The sequence below is a fragment of the Dipodomys merriami genome, unplaced genomic scaffold (genome assembly GCF_024711535.1).
Source record: "Dipodomys merriami isolate MVZ:Mamm:240054 unplaced genomic scaffold, mDipMer1.0.p SCAF_5, whole genome shotgun sequence".
In the NCBI taxonomy this organism is placed as follows: Eukaryota; Metazoa; Chordata; class Mammalia; order Rodentia; family Heteromyidae; genus Dipodomys; species Dipodomys merriami.
The window spans coordinates 7,672,500-7,688,967 of record NW_027206068.1 but is presented as its reverse complement, the minus strand read 5'-3'; the positions used below and the strand labels follow the sequence as shown (position 1 = coordinate 7,688,967).

General features: G+C 36.8%; 1 protein-coding gene across 1 annotated transcript in view; it reads right to left on the bottom strand.

Annotated features, from left to right (window-relative positions):
• The window catches only part of Cpvl (carboxypeptidase vitellogenic like), a 116,872-nt gene that overhangs the window by 26,368 nt on the left and 74,036 nt on the right, over positions 1–16,468 (bottom strand). Inside the window, exon 11 of the mRNA XM_069997229.1 lies at positions 4,667–4,849. Coding sequence (XP_069853330.1) covers positions 4,667–4,849 — 183 coding nt within the window. The remainder of the gene's footprint in view (positions 1–4,666; positions 4,850–16,468) is intronic.

The following is a 16,468-nucleotide window of genomic DNA, read 5'->3' as shown; positions in this document are numbered from 1 at the left end:
TTTTCACAGATTTTGAATTCTATCTATCTATCTATCTATCTATCTATCTATCTATCTATCTATCTATCTATCTATCTATCTATCTATCTATCTATCTATCTATCTATCTATCTGTCTATCTGTCTATCTGTCTATCTGTCTATCTATCTAATCTATCTATCTATCTATCTATCTATCTATCTATCTATCTATCTATCTATCTATCTATCTATCTATCTATCTGTCTGTCTGTCTGTCTGTCTGTCTGTCTGTCTGTCTGTCTGTCTGTCTGTCTGTCTGTCTGTCTACCTACCTATCTATGACATATACATACATATGTATGTATGTATGTATATATATATATATATATATATATTCTTGTAAGCAATTCAGGGCTTCAGTAGTAAAAATTCAAATAGCAAAGTTTACTATGAGTTCAGTAACACTTTAAGGATATTCACGTTTTGAATTTGCTCAATAGTTCCATGCAGATTCCATACACTGGTAGCTTGAACAAATCAAAGGAGCATATTTCTTACAGCTCTCAAGCTAGGAGGCCTAAGAACAAAATGGTGGCCAAGATGGGAGATAGCACAAGGAGCAAGCTGTCTGGTGTCTGTCCTGAGAAGGACACTAGGACATGAAACTGTGATTTCATTTAACTCATTTGTAATCCACCAGCCCTATCTTTGCATGTCACTGTGAATGGAGTAGGGTGATAGGATCCTGGGAAGAGGGACAAAATTCACTTCATGCCAGGTAGAATAAGTGAGATTTACAAAATGAACAAAGAGTTAGAAAACATACTAGAAATAAGAGTAGAGAAGAACAGAGAACTAAAAAAAAAAAAAAGGTCAGTAAAAATACAACACTAAAAATAACTACCACAACAATGAAAAACCTCTAGTGTCCATGTGTTGGAGTTCATTTCACTTAGCATCATCTTATATGGTCATATGCATATAGCTATTGAGCTATTCTGCTCATCTGCTAAGATTATCCTAGATGTGTACTATTTATTACAAATAAGGGAAACCATGGGACCTATGTTTCTTTGGGTCTGGCTTACTTTGCTTAATATAATTTTTTCCAAGTTCTTCCATTTCCTAACAAATGGGGCAGTGTCATTCTTTCTGATGGAAGCATAGAATTCGTGTGTGTGTGTGTGTGTGTGTGTGTGTGTGTGTGTTACATTTTCTTGATGCATTCACCTACTGAGGGGCATCTGGGTTTATTCCATATCTTAGCTATGGGAAATAATGCTGTGATAAACACTTGTGCTGGTAGCATTAGTATGGCCTTGTACAATTTGGGGGAGAAGGATTGGGGAGGGAGGGAAAGTAGGATAAAAATGAGGGAGGGGGTAACAAGTTTGACAAGAAATGTACTCACTACCTTACTTAAGTAACTGTAATCCCTATGTACATCACTTGACAATAAGAATAAAATATAAATAAAAAAATCAACACATCCATGGAGAGAAAAGGTAGAAACAGAGTAACATGAAATTCCCAAAAACAGTCTTAGAAGGAAAGAGGGATGAACAAGATGAACATGGGTATGAACAAAATTTAAAGAGATAATGAATTGCGAATGTTCCAAAAGATGACAGAAGGCTTTAAGCCATAGTTTCAAATAGCTCAAGCAATCCAAGCAGGTTAGATACATATAATCATGACTTATAAGTACAAATAGTAACGGTTTTGGAAAACCAAAACAAGAAAATATTAAAACAGACAGGGAGAAAAAAATTGTAAACAACCCCTCCCTTGCAAAGAAACAGCAATAAAACTAATCTCTGGCTTCTCATCAGAAAGGGTGTGCAAGAGCAGCAGAGTACAGTCTCCTATGTGCTAAAGAAAATACCTGCCAAGCTAAAGTCCCATTACATGGGCAATGTCTTTAGCAGTTAAAGAAAACTGAAAAAAATTAAGGCAGAAGTGGAATACTTGTTGTCACCATAACATCTCTAGAGTAAATATTAAAGAACTTTTTTTAGGTAAGAAATATAAGAAAGATCAAGGGACAGCTGAGAGTCAAAGTATGAGTGATGCTCAGTATCAAAGGCTGTATTTAATGTCTTACTGTATTGAACTTAGATGTCAATTTTTTTAGTCATACAGAAAGCAGTAGAATAGGTAAGGAAGATAAAATGTTTCATGGTTTATGCCTTTGTCTGGAAAGCAGTAAAATTCTCACTTATATGTGGATTAAGCAAGTCTAGAATTTGCATTGTGCATCGGTATTGTTCTTAAACAAGATTAAAAGAACCTATAGCTAACAAGTTTGTAGATGAAAAATATGAAATGATAAAATTATGACTCATGCAAAAGAACACATGGAGAAAATAGAAAACACATACTAAAATAGTAGATTTTAAAATAATCAGTAATTATATTAAATATAAACTACTCCATTCTGAAATATTGTCATGATCCATTAAAATATTATACGCAAACACTTTTAAAAAGATACATATTAAGTATTAAAAAGATTAAAAAGAAAAAGTTGAGAAACTGTATCACATATATAATTTCAAATGAAAAGTTACACTTTTTTTCTACAGTTACATTTCTATCAATGAGGTAGACTTCATGATAGGAAAAATTAAAATGAAAATACTATGGATGTATAACATGTATGTAGTTGTATGCAGTTAAGAGGGTTCATTTTTTAAATAAAGTAAAAAAAATAGAAAATTCTTCAAGTATTGTGGTAAGTTTTATCAGACCTCTTTTTTTAATTACTAGGAAAAGCAGAAAAAGAGAAAATAAAGGACATAAACAATTTAAAAATAAAGCTCTTTAAATCTGTCTTAATTGATGTATAAAGTATTATTACCAATAAATACAGCATATATATATTCACTATAATATATAAAAATAGCATTTACATAAAATAAATTTCAACAAATTTCAGGTGGTTGAAATTAAAAAGATTTTTTTAACTGCAACACTCTAATAGAGTATGTTTCCACATGTTCCAAACAAATGTATTAATAGAAGATCCAAAATTGATTTGAGATTAAGCAATACTTTACACTTTAAAATGGGAGTGAAAAATGGAAATTATGAATGCTTTAAACCAAATCATAATAAAGCAATGACAGGTTTTAGGACACATGTCAGGCCAGCCATAACAAATACATTATAGAGAATGCATATGTTAGAAATTAAGACAGGCTGAAAACTCATATTCTAAGTGCCCATCTTAAGAGGTCTTTTAAAAAGAATATTATATCACACAGAAGGAAAATAATCAAAAGGAGATAATAGAATAAAGTACAAATTGATAAAAAAAAAACAAGATAGCAAAATATACAATAGAGATAATTAACAAAGGCAGAGTTCTTTAAAAATGTAATACCTTTTCTATATGTTGAACAAGAGAGGAAAAAATTACTAATGTCATAAATTACTAAAGTTACTAATAATCTTAATGGAAATTAAGTGATGGAAAGATGATGCTACAAAGCACCTTATACCCATGAATTTAAAAATTAGATGATTTAAATTCCAAAAAATAATACAGCCTACCAAAACTGATACAAGAAGAAACAGAAAAGGAAATTAATCTCTCATGTTTTTTTCTTTGTGCTGGTTAGTGCGGCTTGAATTCAGGGCCTGGGTGCTATTCCTTAGCGCTTTTTTACTCAAGGCTGGCAGTCTATCATGAGACCCATAGCCCTACTTCTGTCTTTTTGCTTGTTAATTGCAGATAAGTGTCATTGACTTCCCTGCCCAGGCTGGCAGATCTCACCCTCCTGAATAGCTAGGATGACAGGTGTAAGTCTCCAGAACCTGTTCATTAATCTCCTTTTATCTCCTTTTACCTATTGCAGAAACTGAATCTGTAATTCAAAATTTTTCTTCACAAACTCTTCAAGCCTAGATGACTTCCCTAATTAAGTCTTCTAACACTTCTAAAAGAAGACTAGAAAGAATGGGCATTTCCCAGATTGCTTAATAAGCAAGCATATCCCTGATTCCAAAGCTTTAAAATGATATTACTGGAAAGGAAAATTACAAGAATAATGTGTATTCTCTGAGTGGAGTTAAGTGTAGGGGTATCAGAGGAAGTGATACTTATATGTCATATATAAGTGTCTTATATGTCATATATATATGTCATATAAATATGGCCAAGAATTTGCCAGAGATTACATTTTCCTCTAGTAATTTGTCAACACCCTATTGGTTCCCAATAGGGCAGAATTTTCTCACGAATGATTTGCCACATTTGGCTAACGATAGTTTTTGTCATTGTCTTCATAGCTCTTGAACGATGTCTAAACTGTTTACTTTGGCATCAAGGCCTCTGGATTTCAATACCTCAGACCATTCTTTTATTTAATTTATTATTTAATTTATTTTTTTTGTGGGTCCTGGGACCTGAACTCTGGGCCTGGGCACTGTCCCTCAGCTCTTCAGCTCAAGGCTAGCGCTCTGCCACTTGAGCCACAGCACCACTTCCGGCTTTTTTCTGCTTATGTGGTGCTGAGGAATCGAATTAGGGCTTCATGCATACAAAGCAAACACTCTAGAATTGAGCTACCTTCCCAGCCCTTCAGACCATTATTCTCTTCTGCAAGTAGAGCTGTAGGGACACATAGATAGCTGGTATATGACTTAACTTTACCTAGGCTTTATTTTTAGTTTGTCTATCACATCTCCAGGACCTTGCATACCTGATAAAAGTCATCCACTTCACGAACGTATCCAGCCACTTCATTATCCGATTGAAAGATCTTCCAAACTTTTTTTTGTACATTATTGTATTTCTTGGATCCTTTCCAGTTCATGGCCATCAGGGAGCGTTCTGTGAGGGAGGCCCCTACTATGATGTCCAGTTGTCCATTATATATCAGAACCTGAAACAAAACATTTAGAAGCTGAAGCAAGAAAAAAAATCTTACATATGGAAATGAGAGAGAAGGCACTAGACTTCTCTGATCAATGCTCCAAGATGCCACCTCAGACCAAAAGGTAATTTCCTTCCACATACTACATATCAGAACAACCTAAAATATTTCAAGCCTCTGTCTCAACTAATGCATTTTTACAAAAGTTTAATTCTCCCTAGTAATCTACAAGAAAGGTCTTTCTTGATTGTAAATAAACAACAGAGAGCTATTCTTCAACTCCATCCAACCTTTCACTCTTTTGGAGGGTCTGATTGGCCTATATGAAGACCATTTATTTGAATCTTCAAACTGGACATTGAATCTTACTGAATGTTTCTCTGCTGTCATGATGCAGTATTCTTAAAAGACTTAAATGTAATTAAAAAGTGTAGGCTTTGGGGCTGGGAAGGTGGCTCAGTGGTAGAGCGCTTGCCTTGCATGAATGAGGCCCTGGGTTCAATTCCTCATCACCACATAAGCAGAAAAAAAGCCAGAAGTAGCACTGTGGCTCAAGTGGCAGAGCACTAGCCTTGAGCTGAAGAGCTAAGGGACAGCGCCCAGGTCCAGAGTTCAGGCCCCACAACTGACAAAAAAAAAAGTTTAGGATTTTATAAGATTATGTGAATATATCTATATATTCATATAATATCACATATATTATGTACATGCATATTATGTATACACATAATCATATATATGATGTATATGATATATGACATATAATCTTTCTTTTTCTATATCAATAGATAGATAGATAGATAGATAGATAGATAGATAGATAGATAGATAGATAGATAGATAAATAGATAGTCTCTTGGTTGTCTTACTCAGAGGACTGTGGATATAATTTGGAAAAACTAAAACTACTGTAGGATGTTATAGCACTTGCATTTCATTATCTTTGTATGCAGGCACTACAGAAGCTGGCAAATTCAGTTTTCACTCAGGTGTTACTAATCCATATTGCTCTGTCACACTACACTGAGCTCTGCAACAATTAAAACTTTTTTGTGCCAGAAAGATACTCAGATGTCTCAAGTCTGGAACTTGTTGGATGCAGTTATGCCTGCCACACTGCTCCCAAGACTTCCTTTTCTTAAATAGGGTTGCTACTTGTCAACAATGAGAAACATTCTTTCTTTCTAGAATGCAATCTTTCCTGCTAAAATGATGGATATCACAGGTGAGGAATGTTGAAGTGAGGTAACTGCTCTTTCTTCCTCAATTTTCAAATTGGGTCAAAGTTTTAAAAACATTTAGATTGTCCCAGAAATCCCAAATTGTGGAGCACAGTCTATGAAAATAAATCTGAATACATAAGTAAAATTTATACAATACAATTTGTTGAGCGTCATAACCAAGAACTCAGATATCAACTAAGAGACCTACATTTGGTGGGCTGACTCACCACAATGCAGGAATTTTATTGTAGAACCATTTACAATATTGAATTGAACCATGAAATGAGGGAAGTTACCATCACATACTGGCAAGTATGAATGCTGAAATTCAAATAAGCTATACCACAATTATCTTGTGACATAGGGGTGTGAATCTCCTACATGGGATGATAAATCTGATAAAACAAGGTTGATTCACTTACGATGCACATCTGAGTCATAGACTCCTTTGTTTATTATGCTTATACTATTTTCATAAAAAATATGTTACATTATTATATGTTACACAAACATGATCTTAATGATCATAGTCTTGTCACTTTATCAAACAAAGATTTTCCTCCACTTTATGCAACATCTGCTCTATTTGGAGACACATCCAGTTTGGCCCAAGTGGAGATCTTCACATTGAATATCAGATGTTTCCCTGCATGTGATTCCACCTCTGCCTTCATGCTGCTGCCTCCTTAAACATAATTAAGAAACCCTGGGACTTTTACACACTTGAAATCCTGAGGCAGTGGTGGAACAGGATTCAGACCAAGATGAAAGAGCCTGGGCCTCCACTGCAGAGCCTTTCATGTTGCTCAGCCACCATCCACCCCCATTCTCCTGTGCAAAATCATAAAGGGAAAAGCTTCCTAGGTTTAAAACCTCTTCAAATAGATCCAACTCAGCTACACAATAAAATATTTGCATTGTTTATACAAAAAAGGCCCTCAAAGACCTTGAGTACATATGGTCTATGCAAAACACCTACAGCTATTTTGGCCAATAATATGGAAACAATTATATTTGAAGGGAACCAGGGAAAACAGCTTAAGTACTTCGCCATTCTAGGAAGACTGGATTATGGCTGATTAACAATGATAATCAGATAAAGTAATTCTTCTAGAATTCAATGAAAGATGCTTATTAGCAAACTCAGGAGAGTATTTATTTTTGCTCTCTATGGCCACTATATAAAACTTGTATAAGCTCTCCAAAAGGTCCCCTGGAAGTACCTTTAATATTGTAATATTTCAAAATCAATGAGTTTGTTTTCATTTTTTAAGAGACAATAGCAAAAGTCATAGGTCACAGTCAACACAAGTTTATATGTGCAGTGTTATATTTCAGGTTCGTTGAATCTGATTGAAACAAAACCTATCCCTGAGCTGTTTTCCTTGTTAAAATTCATCAAAGAAAAGATCATCAGCTCCATGGAAAAGGGAACTGAAAAAGTCTGAAGAAAGGTCCTACGTGATCATGGTAAGTATAAAGCCTACTTGGTGGAAAGGAGGGGTGGGGCTAGGGACAAATAAGAAACTTGCCTTTGAAAAGTTAATTTTTGTGTTTTTGTGATGCTGTTTGAATTTAGGGCCTTGAATTTACTAGGCAGACAATCTACCACTTAGTCTGTTTTAGGTAGAGTCTCAAACGGCTGGCCCTAGAGCAGAATCCTCCTGACTCTGTTTCCTCATGGCTAGGATTACAGGTACATGCCACTAATCGCAGTGTCAAGGACGACTAACATTTTTAACTTGTAAAGGCCACACAAATCAAATGTCATGAATAAGAAAGCAGATTAATAACTGTGATGAGAATCTCAGTTGTCAACTTGACTGGAAGCAAAGAGTAGGAAAGTACACTTTTGATTGCATGTATGAAGTTGTTTCTAGAGATAATGGGCTTGTGGGTCTATGAACTGAGTAGGGAAGACTGATCCTGACCAGGAGTGGCACTGCCCATTAGCATTTAGGTGCAGCTAAAGATGGGAGTAAAGGGACTCTCCTGAACTGGCAGGTTCCAGCCTTCCTGTCGTTTGTGTTGTTGCCCATCATACATGAACATTAGACTACGGATTCTTCATCCAGAGGGCTTCCAGGCCATCAGTCCTCAACAGGGATTATATCATTGGTGCCCCTTGTTCTGAGGCTCCCAGCTTCTTAGAATAGTTTTCCCAGTTCTCTGGGACTATCCAGCCTCGACTGACTAAGCCAGCTGAATAGATCCATTTTTATATTTATAAAATCCCCATTTATAATTATTTATCCTTTATAATTATATATAAAATACTATATCTATATGTTCATTTTATAATTGTAATATTGGTTGTATTGGTTCTGTTTGTTTGAGTGCATGGACTACTACAGAGATCAAGCAGTGATTTCAGAACTGTCATTTAAGACAGACAGCATCCAATATTTAAACACCACATCCACAAGGTCTCTAAGGAAATATAGCAGTTGGAGACCTCTAGGCTGAATGAAAGGGTTATACATGCCAGGATGCAGTTCTTGTGAGGAGCCAAGAGAGGGTGGTTACCCACACCCTGAGAGTCAGACAAGTTCTCGCCCTTCAGCCCCTTACAGTGACTGATTGTGACTGCTGTACATGCATTCACCTGCTTTCCCCTCTGGTGGGAACCAACTCTCCCAGTTTACCCTGAAGTTTCCCAGGATGCAAATCTATCCCTGAGTCTTGCTGGCTATTTTCAGCAACAAAATCTGCAAGCAGAGAAGAGATACATCCAGGTTTATATTTACATATTTATATGTAAAATTATATACACTTATATATATGTTATATATATAATTGTATTTATAAAATTCCCCTTTATAATTCTTTATTCCTTAATATTATATATGTTCATTTTATAATTGTAAAATTATATACAAATATATTATAAAATTAAATAATTATGATATATAAGCTACATTTTCCTTGCCAACAATGATGAAAGGAAACAAAGAGCAAGGAGAGGGCTGGTTGGAGTTGGCTTCCAGAAATGTATCAGAGCAGCAAAGATATTCCTTTCCAACACTTTTCTTTTACTCTTCAGAAAACTGGCTGCTTATCCAATCCTCCCATCAGGAGGACTGATGGGTGACACAGAAAAATGCTTATCACATGAAAAAAAAATCAAACAAATTGTGTTTCTTCTTTTTTTTACTCTATAATGACTAGATTTTAAAAACATTCTTTAAACTTGGGGGGAAAAATGCATCAAAACACTGGCAGTTAAGGCAGTTAAAGAATGGATGATTTTGTTTTAGATTTAGTGTCTTGTTTATTGGTTCATGTGGTTAGAATGCTTTTATAACACAAAACAGCTAGATAAACTATAACACCAAGAACAGCTTGGGTATCATAGTTTGTCCAAAGGTCTTTGGGGGAAAAAAATGACCTGGAATGATTTAAATACTATCAGTCTCAAATTTTTATGACTAGATAAAAAGATTAACTTTGCTTCACAGGATCTCTCTCTTTCTTTCTTTATCTTTTCTTTTCTTTTTTTTTTTTAAATTTTTGGCAGTTGTGGTGCCTGAACTCTGAGCATTAGCATTGTCCCTCAGCCCTTCAACTCAAGGTTAGCACTCTACCACTTGAGCCACAGCACTACTTCCGGCTTTTTCTGCTTATGTGGTACTGAGGAATGGAACCCAGGGCCTTATGCATGCAAGACAAGCATTCTACCACTGAACCACCTTCCCAGCTTGCCTGCCTGCCTGCCTTCTTCCTTCCTTCCTTCCTTTTCCTTCCTTCCTTCCTTCCTTCCTTCCTTCCTTCCTTCCTTCCTTCCTTCCTTCCTTCCTTCCTTCCTTCCTTCCTTCCTTCCTTCCTTCGGGCCTGGGTGTTGCCTCTGAGCTTTTGTGCTCCAGGCTAGTATTCTACCACTTGAGCCACAGCTTCCACTTCCACTTTTCTGGTAGTTAATGAGAGCTAAGAGTCGCATGGACTTTCCTGCATGGGCTGGCTTATAACTGTGATCCTCAGATCTCAGCCTCTTTAGCACCTAGGATTATACAGGCATGGCAGGAAATCTGAATAAGTCATTTCAAAAGCCCAACATCCATCATCAGATGGCATTATATGATTTGGAATACAAAATTCATTTATTTTCCTTTTTTCTTTGTCAGCAGGCAGAGAAAAATAGTTTTAGTCTCTTTAACTTTTCAGAGTACCTCCATGAGCATATGGCTGTCTTCTCATACTTCATGAGGTTGGGATCGAAGGTTACCTCCATTTTGTCTTCACGAAATTGTGATACTATGAAGTGCCAGGCTTCTAATCTCTGACCTAAAACTCCTTCAGAAAGGAGCTCAATAACTTGACACAAATGAGCATTAACTGATTCCAGTACCAAAATCTCTTATAACAGAGAGCTCACTGAACAGGAGACATAGTCTCCAGGTTAGAAACAATCTTAGTTATTTTCTCCAATTAGACTGTTGTCTCTCAGTCATTGTTCGCTTTGGCTCAATGGACAAAATGTACCATTAATGACAAAAAGCTTCATTTATTCTCATCATAGGGAGTAGCCTATGAAAGATGCCATAGAATAGCATCATCCCTTTGAGTAAAGGGACTTGCTATGTCTTTGGAACAGCATTCCTAGTCTATGCACAGTGCCTGGCCCCTCACAAGCTCTATTGACATTTGCAGGATGGAGATTTGACTATTTAAAGGTTTTATGTAATGTTGTATGGGATCATTTGTTGTTTCTGCTTGTCAGGTCCAGTGCTCTTTCTCTTGGTAAATAATTTGGGTGACATTCTCAACAGTCCTGGCCCCATGAGAACTGTAAATTGGTGCTTGCCTTTTCTATGCAAGGGATAAGCATGAGCTAAACCAAGGCACTCAAATGCTTTTCTACAATTTGAAAAATAGACAGAGGGACACAGGGTTTTCAGAGCAGTCTGTACATTTGTTTTGCCACCTACATCCCTGTCCGTATCTCACCCAGTTCTTCAGTTTTTCCAAGAATTCCATGAAAGAGGGTGCTACTTTTCCTTCAATAGACACAAGAAAGCAGTGACGTAGGGAGGTGAGCCAGAATAACCACCACTACCCAACATCTGGCAGAGATTCAAGCCCATGTCTGCCTAAGACAAAACTACTAAACTCTCTAGAACCTTAAGGTCACTACCTCCAGAAGAACAAGTGGTCTGTTCCATAGTTATACATAAAGGAGTAAACTTAAACACAAATCTTTAGAATAAAGAACATTGGTTTATAATTAACATCACAGATTCTGGCTGGGTTGGCATCCTAGCTCTGCCACTAACTAGCAGAATTGTCTCGAACAAGTTACTCAATTCATTTAGAATTAACTTTCTTCTGTAAAATGAGTGAAAGAAGAATACATATGAATTGGAAGGATGACATTGCATATGATTTTTGACATCCAACCCCTAAAACATGTTTTGATAATGTCATTATCATGATCACCTTTGAACCAAGATACAATAGCTCATCCGTTTTTAAGTGAAATGGCGCTTGAGGATTAGATTTGTGACTTAGGTTGCAGAAGTTAGAATCTAACCCAAGTGCACTGAGCAATTGATCTGACACAATAAACAGGAGAAGCTTACAAAAGTCATGTGGGCTGAGTGCTGGTGGTTTACTCTTATAATCCTAGATAACTCAGGAGGTTAAGTAGCTGAAGATTGTGGCTCAGAACCAGCCAGGGCAAGAAAGCCCACGAGACACTTATCTCCAATTAATCACCAGAAAACAGGAAGTGGTGTTGTGGCTCAAATGGTAGAATGTTAGCCCAGGCTCTGAGTTTAAGACCCATGACTGATAAGAGTTAATATTTCTGTCCATAAGTGTCATATGATTTTTTTTTTGGTCAAGGCAAGGATTTATCATCGACTCATTTTGAGCCCTAGTTTTATCCTATATTAGGTGGAATATCTACATCCCCAAAATGTTGGGAGAGTCAAGTGAAATATGAAATGTAAAAGTTTCCTGTAACCTGGAGAACAATGTCTTTACTTTTTTAAATTATTAATAAGTTTTTTATTGTGAAAATACCATGCAGAGGGGTTACAATTACATGAGCAAGGTAATGAGTACATTTTTATCAAGTATTGTTTCCTCCTCCTTTGTTTCCCCTTACCATCCCTACCCTCCCATCTCCCCACCCCCCCTGCTCCCCCCAAAGTTGTAAATTTTTACATAACATCTTGTACATCTCATTGTAGCAATGGGTCCACCTGTATCCCTATTTGAACCATTTGTTTTTTCCCTTCCCCTCCACAAATTATACCAACATTATATACAGTGAAAGCAGGGGTTATACCGTGGGGGAGGGACATACAAAGCAACAAAGAAATAATCTTATAAATGTGTTAGAAACAATCACATGAAAGAAAAAAAAACATTTGAATACATATCTTAGGGTTCATTTCCCTAACATCAACCTCTCTAACCTTTGAATGGGACCCCACAGCTCTTTGGAGCTTTCCTTTGCCATGTGAAAAATCCCAGAAGTTTGCAATTTGCAAATTAGAATAAGATCTTTATCAGAAGTAAACATTATACTCTGACCTCAGTTTTCCAATTGACCCCAACCTCCAAGAAGTACAAGAAATAAACTCTGTTATCTTCAAGAGAAGTCCCCTGTTCTATGATACTATGTTGTAGGATCCCAAAATAGGAGAGCCCACACTTAAATATTGGAAAGTCTGCTTCTCGTGTAGCCATAGTAGGCTGAGAGAGCTGAGGCCATCCTGCAGACTCAGCTCCATTCTTCCCTAGTGTCCCATACACATGTGATCAGCACTATGCTATTGTTGTTTTAGCAGAAAAATAAATTATTTCTCTGAACCCCTGTCTCTGTCGTCGGTAAAAAGAAAGAGCAAGAGGTCTCAATCCAACTCTGTTCATTTATTACATTTCCTGCCTGCCTGGGCAGGCAGGTGAAGGTCACTTCCATCTGCAATGGAAGAGAAGAGGCCTTTTGTCTGAGTTGGAGCAGAGTGCATGCTCACTTAGGGATGCAAGAGTTCATTCACTTGTTTAATCAGCTTATGTGAAATTTCTACTTATCCAACAAATATTTATGGGTAGCCTAGGGATGAAGCAACAGGAACAGACATGATGAGTGGTAACCTTTATCTGAATGTTGCAGAATTTAAAAAAAAAAACACAACTTTTCAAAGTAGTGAATAACCAGAAGAGAAAGACAAGCTGTCCTCTTTCATTCTTGAAGTTTTTCTTAGAAGAAAGGCCAATTAAAGTCAGTGTCACTTAAACCTTTGGAAAATAGAACTAGTCCTTTAACAACTCAAACCATAAACTTTTCAGCATCGAGATGCCAAAAAGCAGAATTTTATGCATGGATTTAACTCTCTCAGCAAGTAACCTTCTTTCTTATGTAGACATAAGATGAACAGAATCTAGTGATGAATTTTATACAGGGCACACTCCTCTGGAAGAACAATGTTTGCAAGGCAGATAGAAAATTGCCAATGTTGTTTGCCAAAGATGTCTGCCAAAAACATCCTACAGATTCACCTAGGACTCCAGGCTAACACAGATTTTTCGCCTCAAACAAGTTACAGATGTCATATGATAACTGAAGGTGAGAAAAGAAATGTGTGACTTTACTACAGCTTCCACAACTTGGAAGAAGGGTTTTGGGAAAAGAATCATACATAGATACATATTCTAGCATATTTTCATGGTAACTAGTACAAAAAGCATAGGATTAAAAACAAATTACACAAGCTCCACTTACTGATCCAATTTAACCTGTATTTTTGTTGTTGTTGTTGTTGTTTTAAAAAAAGAAACCCTCAAACCTATGCACATATTCCTCATAGAGAAAAATCACAAAGTTTTCTCTTTACACTATGATTACTCCACCACTTATTAGGAAAAGTACAGAAAATGCTGCAGGATGGGGGCTTTGGTCTCTCCTGACAACAGGAAAGCAAATAATACTTTTGTGAGAAGGCTGGATTTTTGTCGTTGCATTTTTAGACGAAAGATTTATGCTTGTATTTTGGCCCATTTACAATACATCATAATACTTTGCAGACAAAGTTATGCTCTTTTCCCAATGATCTAGCGACCTTAATCTCTAACATTTTGTGGTTTCCTGTTTGGGGAAATGATTGAACAGCAGCCTAAGCTATTCCAGGCTCCACGGCATTCTCAGTTGGCCTCTATCTGTCTTACTTTTGAATGTTCTCCTGTTCGCCAATCAAAAAAAAAACAAAAAAACCTTTTTTTTTTTTAAAAAAAGAAACTTTCCCTACAGATGCTAAATCAATGAAACTTGTACAAAGCAACCTTCTACAGTTCCTCTTCTGGCTGCTTTACTTATCATTCTTCTATTACAAACCCCAGTATAGCTGAGAATTCTTCCTGCTTGAAGCAATTAGCATGACTCACCAGTGCCTTTCCTCTGAATAGAAGAAAATTAATTTCACTAATATGCAGCTCAACAAAGGAGAACTCCCAAGGGTTTCCCAAAAGCCTACCAGTAAAAGAAAAACTTTAATTCCGCTCAGGAGTATAACATTTAAGAAATCTTCCTAGGCAGAGGAAGAGTTACTATCTTTCTTTGCACAAGGTCTTGGCCCTAGTTAGCTTTGGCTCACACTTTTTTTTTAATTGTGAAAATACTGTACAGAGGGGTTACAATTACTTGGGCAAGATAATGAATACATTTCTTATCAAGCATTGTAGCCTCCTCCTTTGTTTCCCCTTCCCATCCATTTCCATCCTCCCCCCACCCACCAAAGTTGTAAAGTTCGTTTTCAACATAACGACTTGTACTTCTCATTGTTGCAATGGGTCCACCTGTATCCCTATTTAAACGATTTGTTTTTCCCCTTCCCCTCCACAAATTATACCGACATCAAATACAGAGAAAGCAGGGGTTATACTGTGGCTCACACTTTTGACCCTCCTTCTTCCTGGTGATTTTGCAAAGACTTAGCGATAAAATACCCAGGTAACCTGAGTTCTCAAAGTTGCCTCAAAAACAGTAGGGTAGAAAAGAAATGCAATTGTTGAATGAAACAGTAGTTACTCTGACGACAAAGTTGTTCTTTGAAAGTCATATTTTGCCCTCTAAGCAAAAAGAAAGACAAAAGAGAGAGAAGTAGAGTGAGAAGAAATACTCCCAGGTGTCTGCCTTCTCCTCCTTGATTTTTCACTAACATGAATAAAGAAAAATAAGAGTGGTGTAACAAAGTTGAGTGTCCAATGTTTGTGTAAATGATGTCTTTTGGCCAAAAAAAATTTGCTGCGTTGTGCAACTTCATGCTAAATAACTTAGTTGCTTTTAGAGGGAAACAAGAAACTAAGCCAACTTGAAAAGGATCCAATCCAATGACATCACTCCAAGTCAGAGATCTTAAGAAAAGTTCAACTACCAGGAACAGCAGAGTTAGCATGACTAAATAATGATGCCCAATAATATTATTCCTATAGTTATATATAAGTTTGGGAGGCCCATTCTAGGAGGTCTTTAGCTCTACTTCTTGACCCTTCTGGGTTTTAAACAATACAAAGTAAAGAGTCAAAAGTATCTCTACAATTTCCTAGTATTAATGGTAAACTGATATAACACACACACACACATATATACATACATACATATACACATACGTATATGTTCACATGTATACATATATACTTAAAACATTGATTTTACCTGTTGCCTTTATATTTTTAATATATATTTAGAAATTGTAAACTTAGATATTTGGCTTGTATTAAATTTCTGCTGGATAGCCTTGGGTTTAGTTTATCCTGGAAAGAACTGGTCCCTTTTTCCCCAATTGCCATATGGCAGAGGTGACAAGCGAGGGCAGCTACTTGTAGTACATCAGTCTGCAGGTCATAAAGCTAGATTAAAGCGACTGGGATCATGTCACTGTGGAGAAGCGGCAGGCACTCATTCAACATTTGCCACTGCAGAAGAGTTGATGGTTGCTTGGGGAATCCCTCCCATCACCAACTCCTCCTGCCAATTCCTGCTCCTTTATACTTATTAACATCCCTTAACTTAAAAACACATAACAACAGGCAAAGCAGTTGAGTGGACTCGCTAAGGCTTATTGGAGATGACAAGCACGGTGCCAATCATGCAATATGGAGACGGAAGATGACCCTCCCCAACTAGAGTGACCCCAAATGCCAACTGAGAGCAGGAGATCCTTGTTGTAAAAAAACATGCTAAGCCATCAACAAAGGTGCTCAAAAAAGAACAGGGACAGAAGCAAAGGAAGTCAAAGTGTTCTGTGAGTGAAGATTCAGTAGGATCCAGTCTACCATGTATTCTCACTGGTCTACTGGTGTCCTCTTTGCTCACAGAATACTTGCCTTTCAGATTACTTTGTCTTTCTCTTACAAGTCAGCACTTACCAAAGTGTCTGATTCCGGTCTGTTGCTATCAATC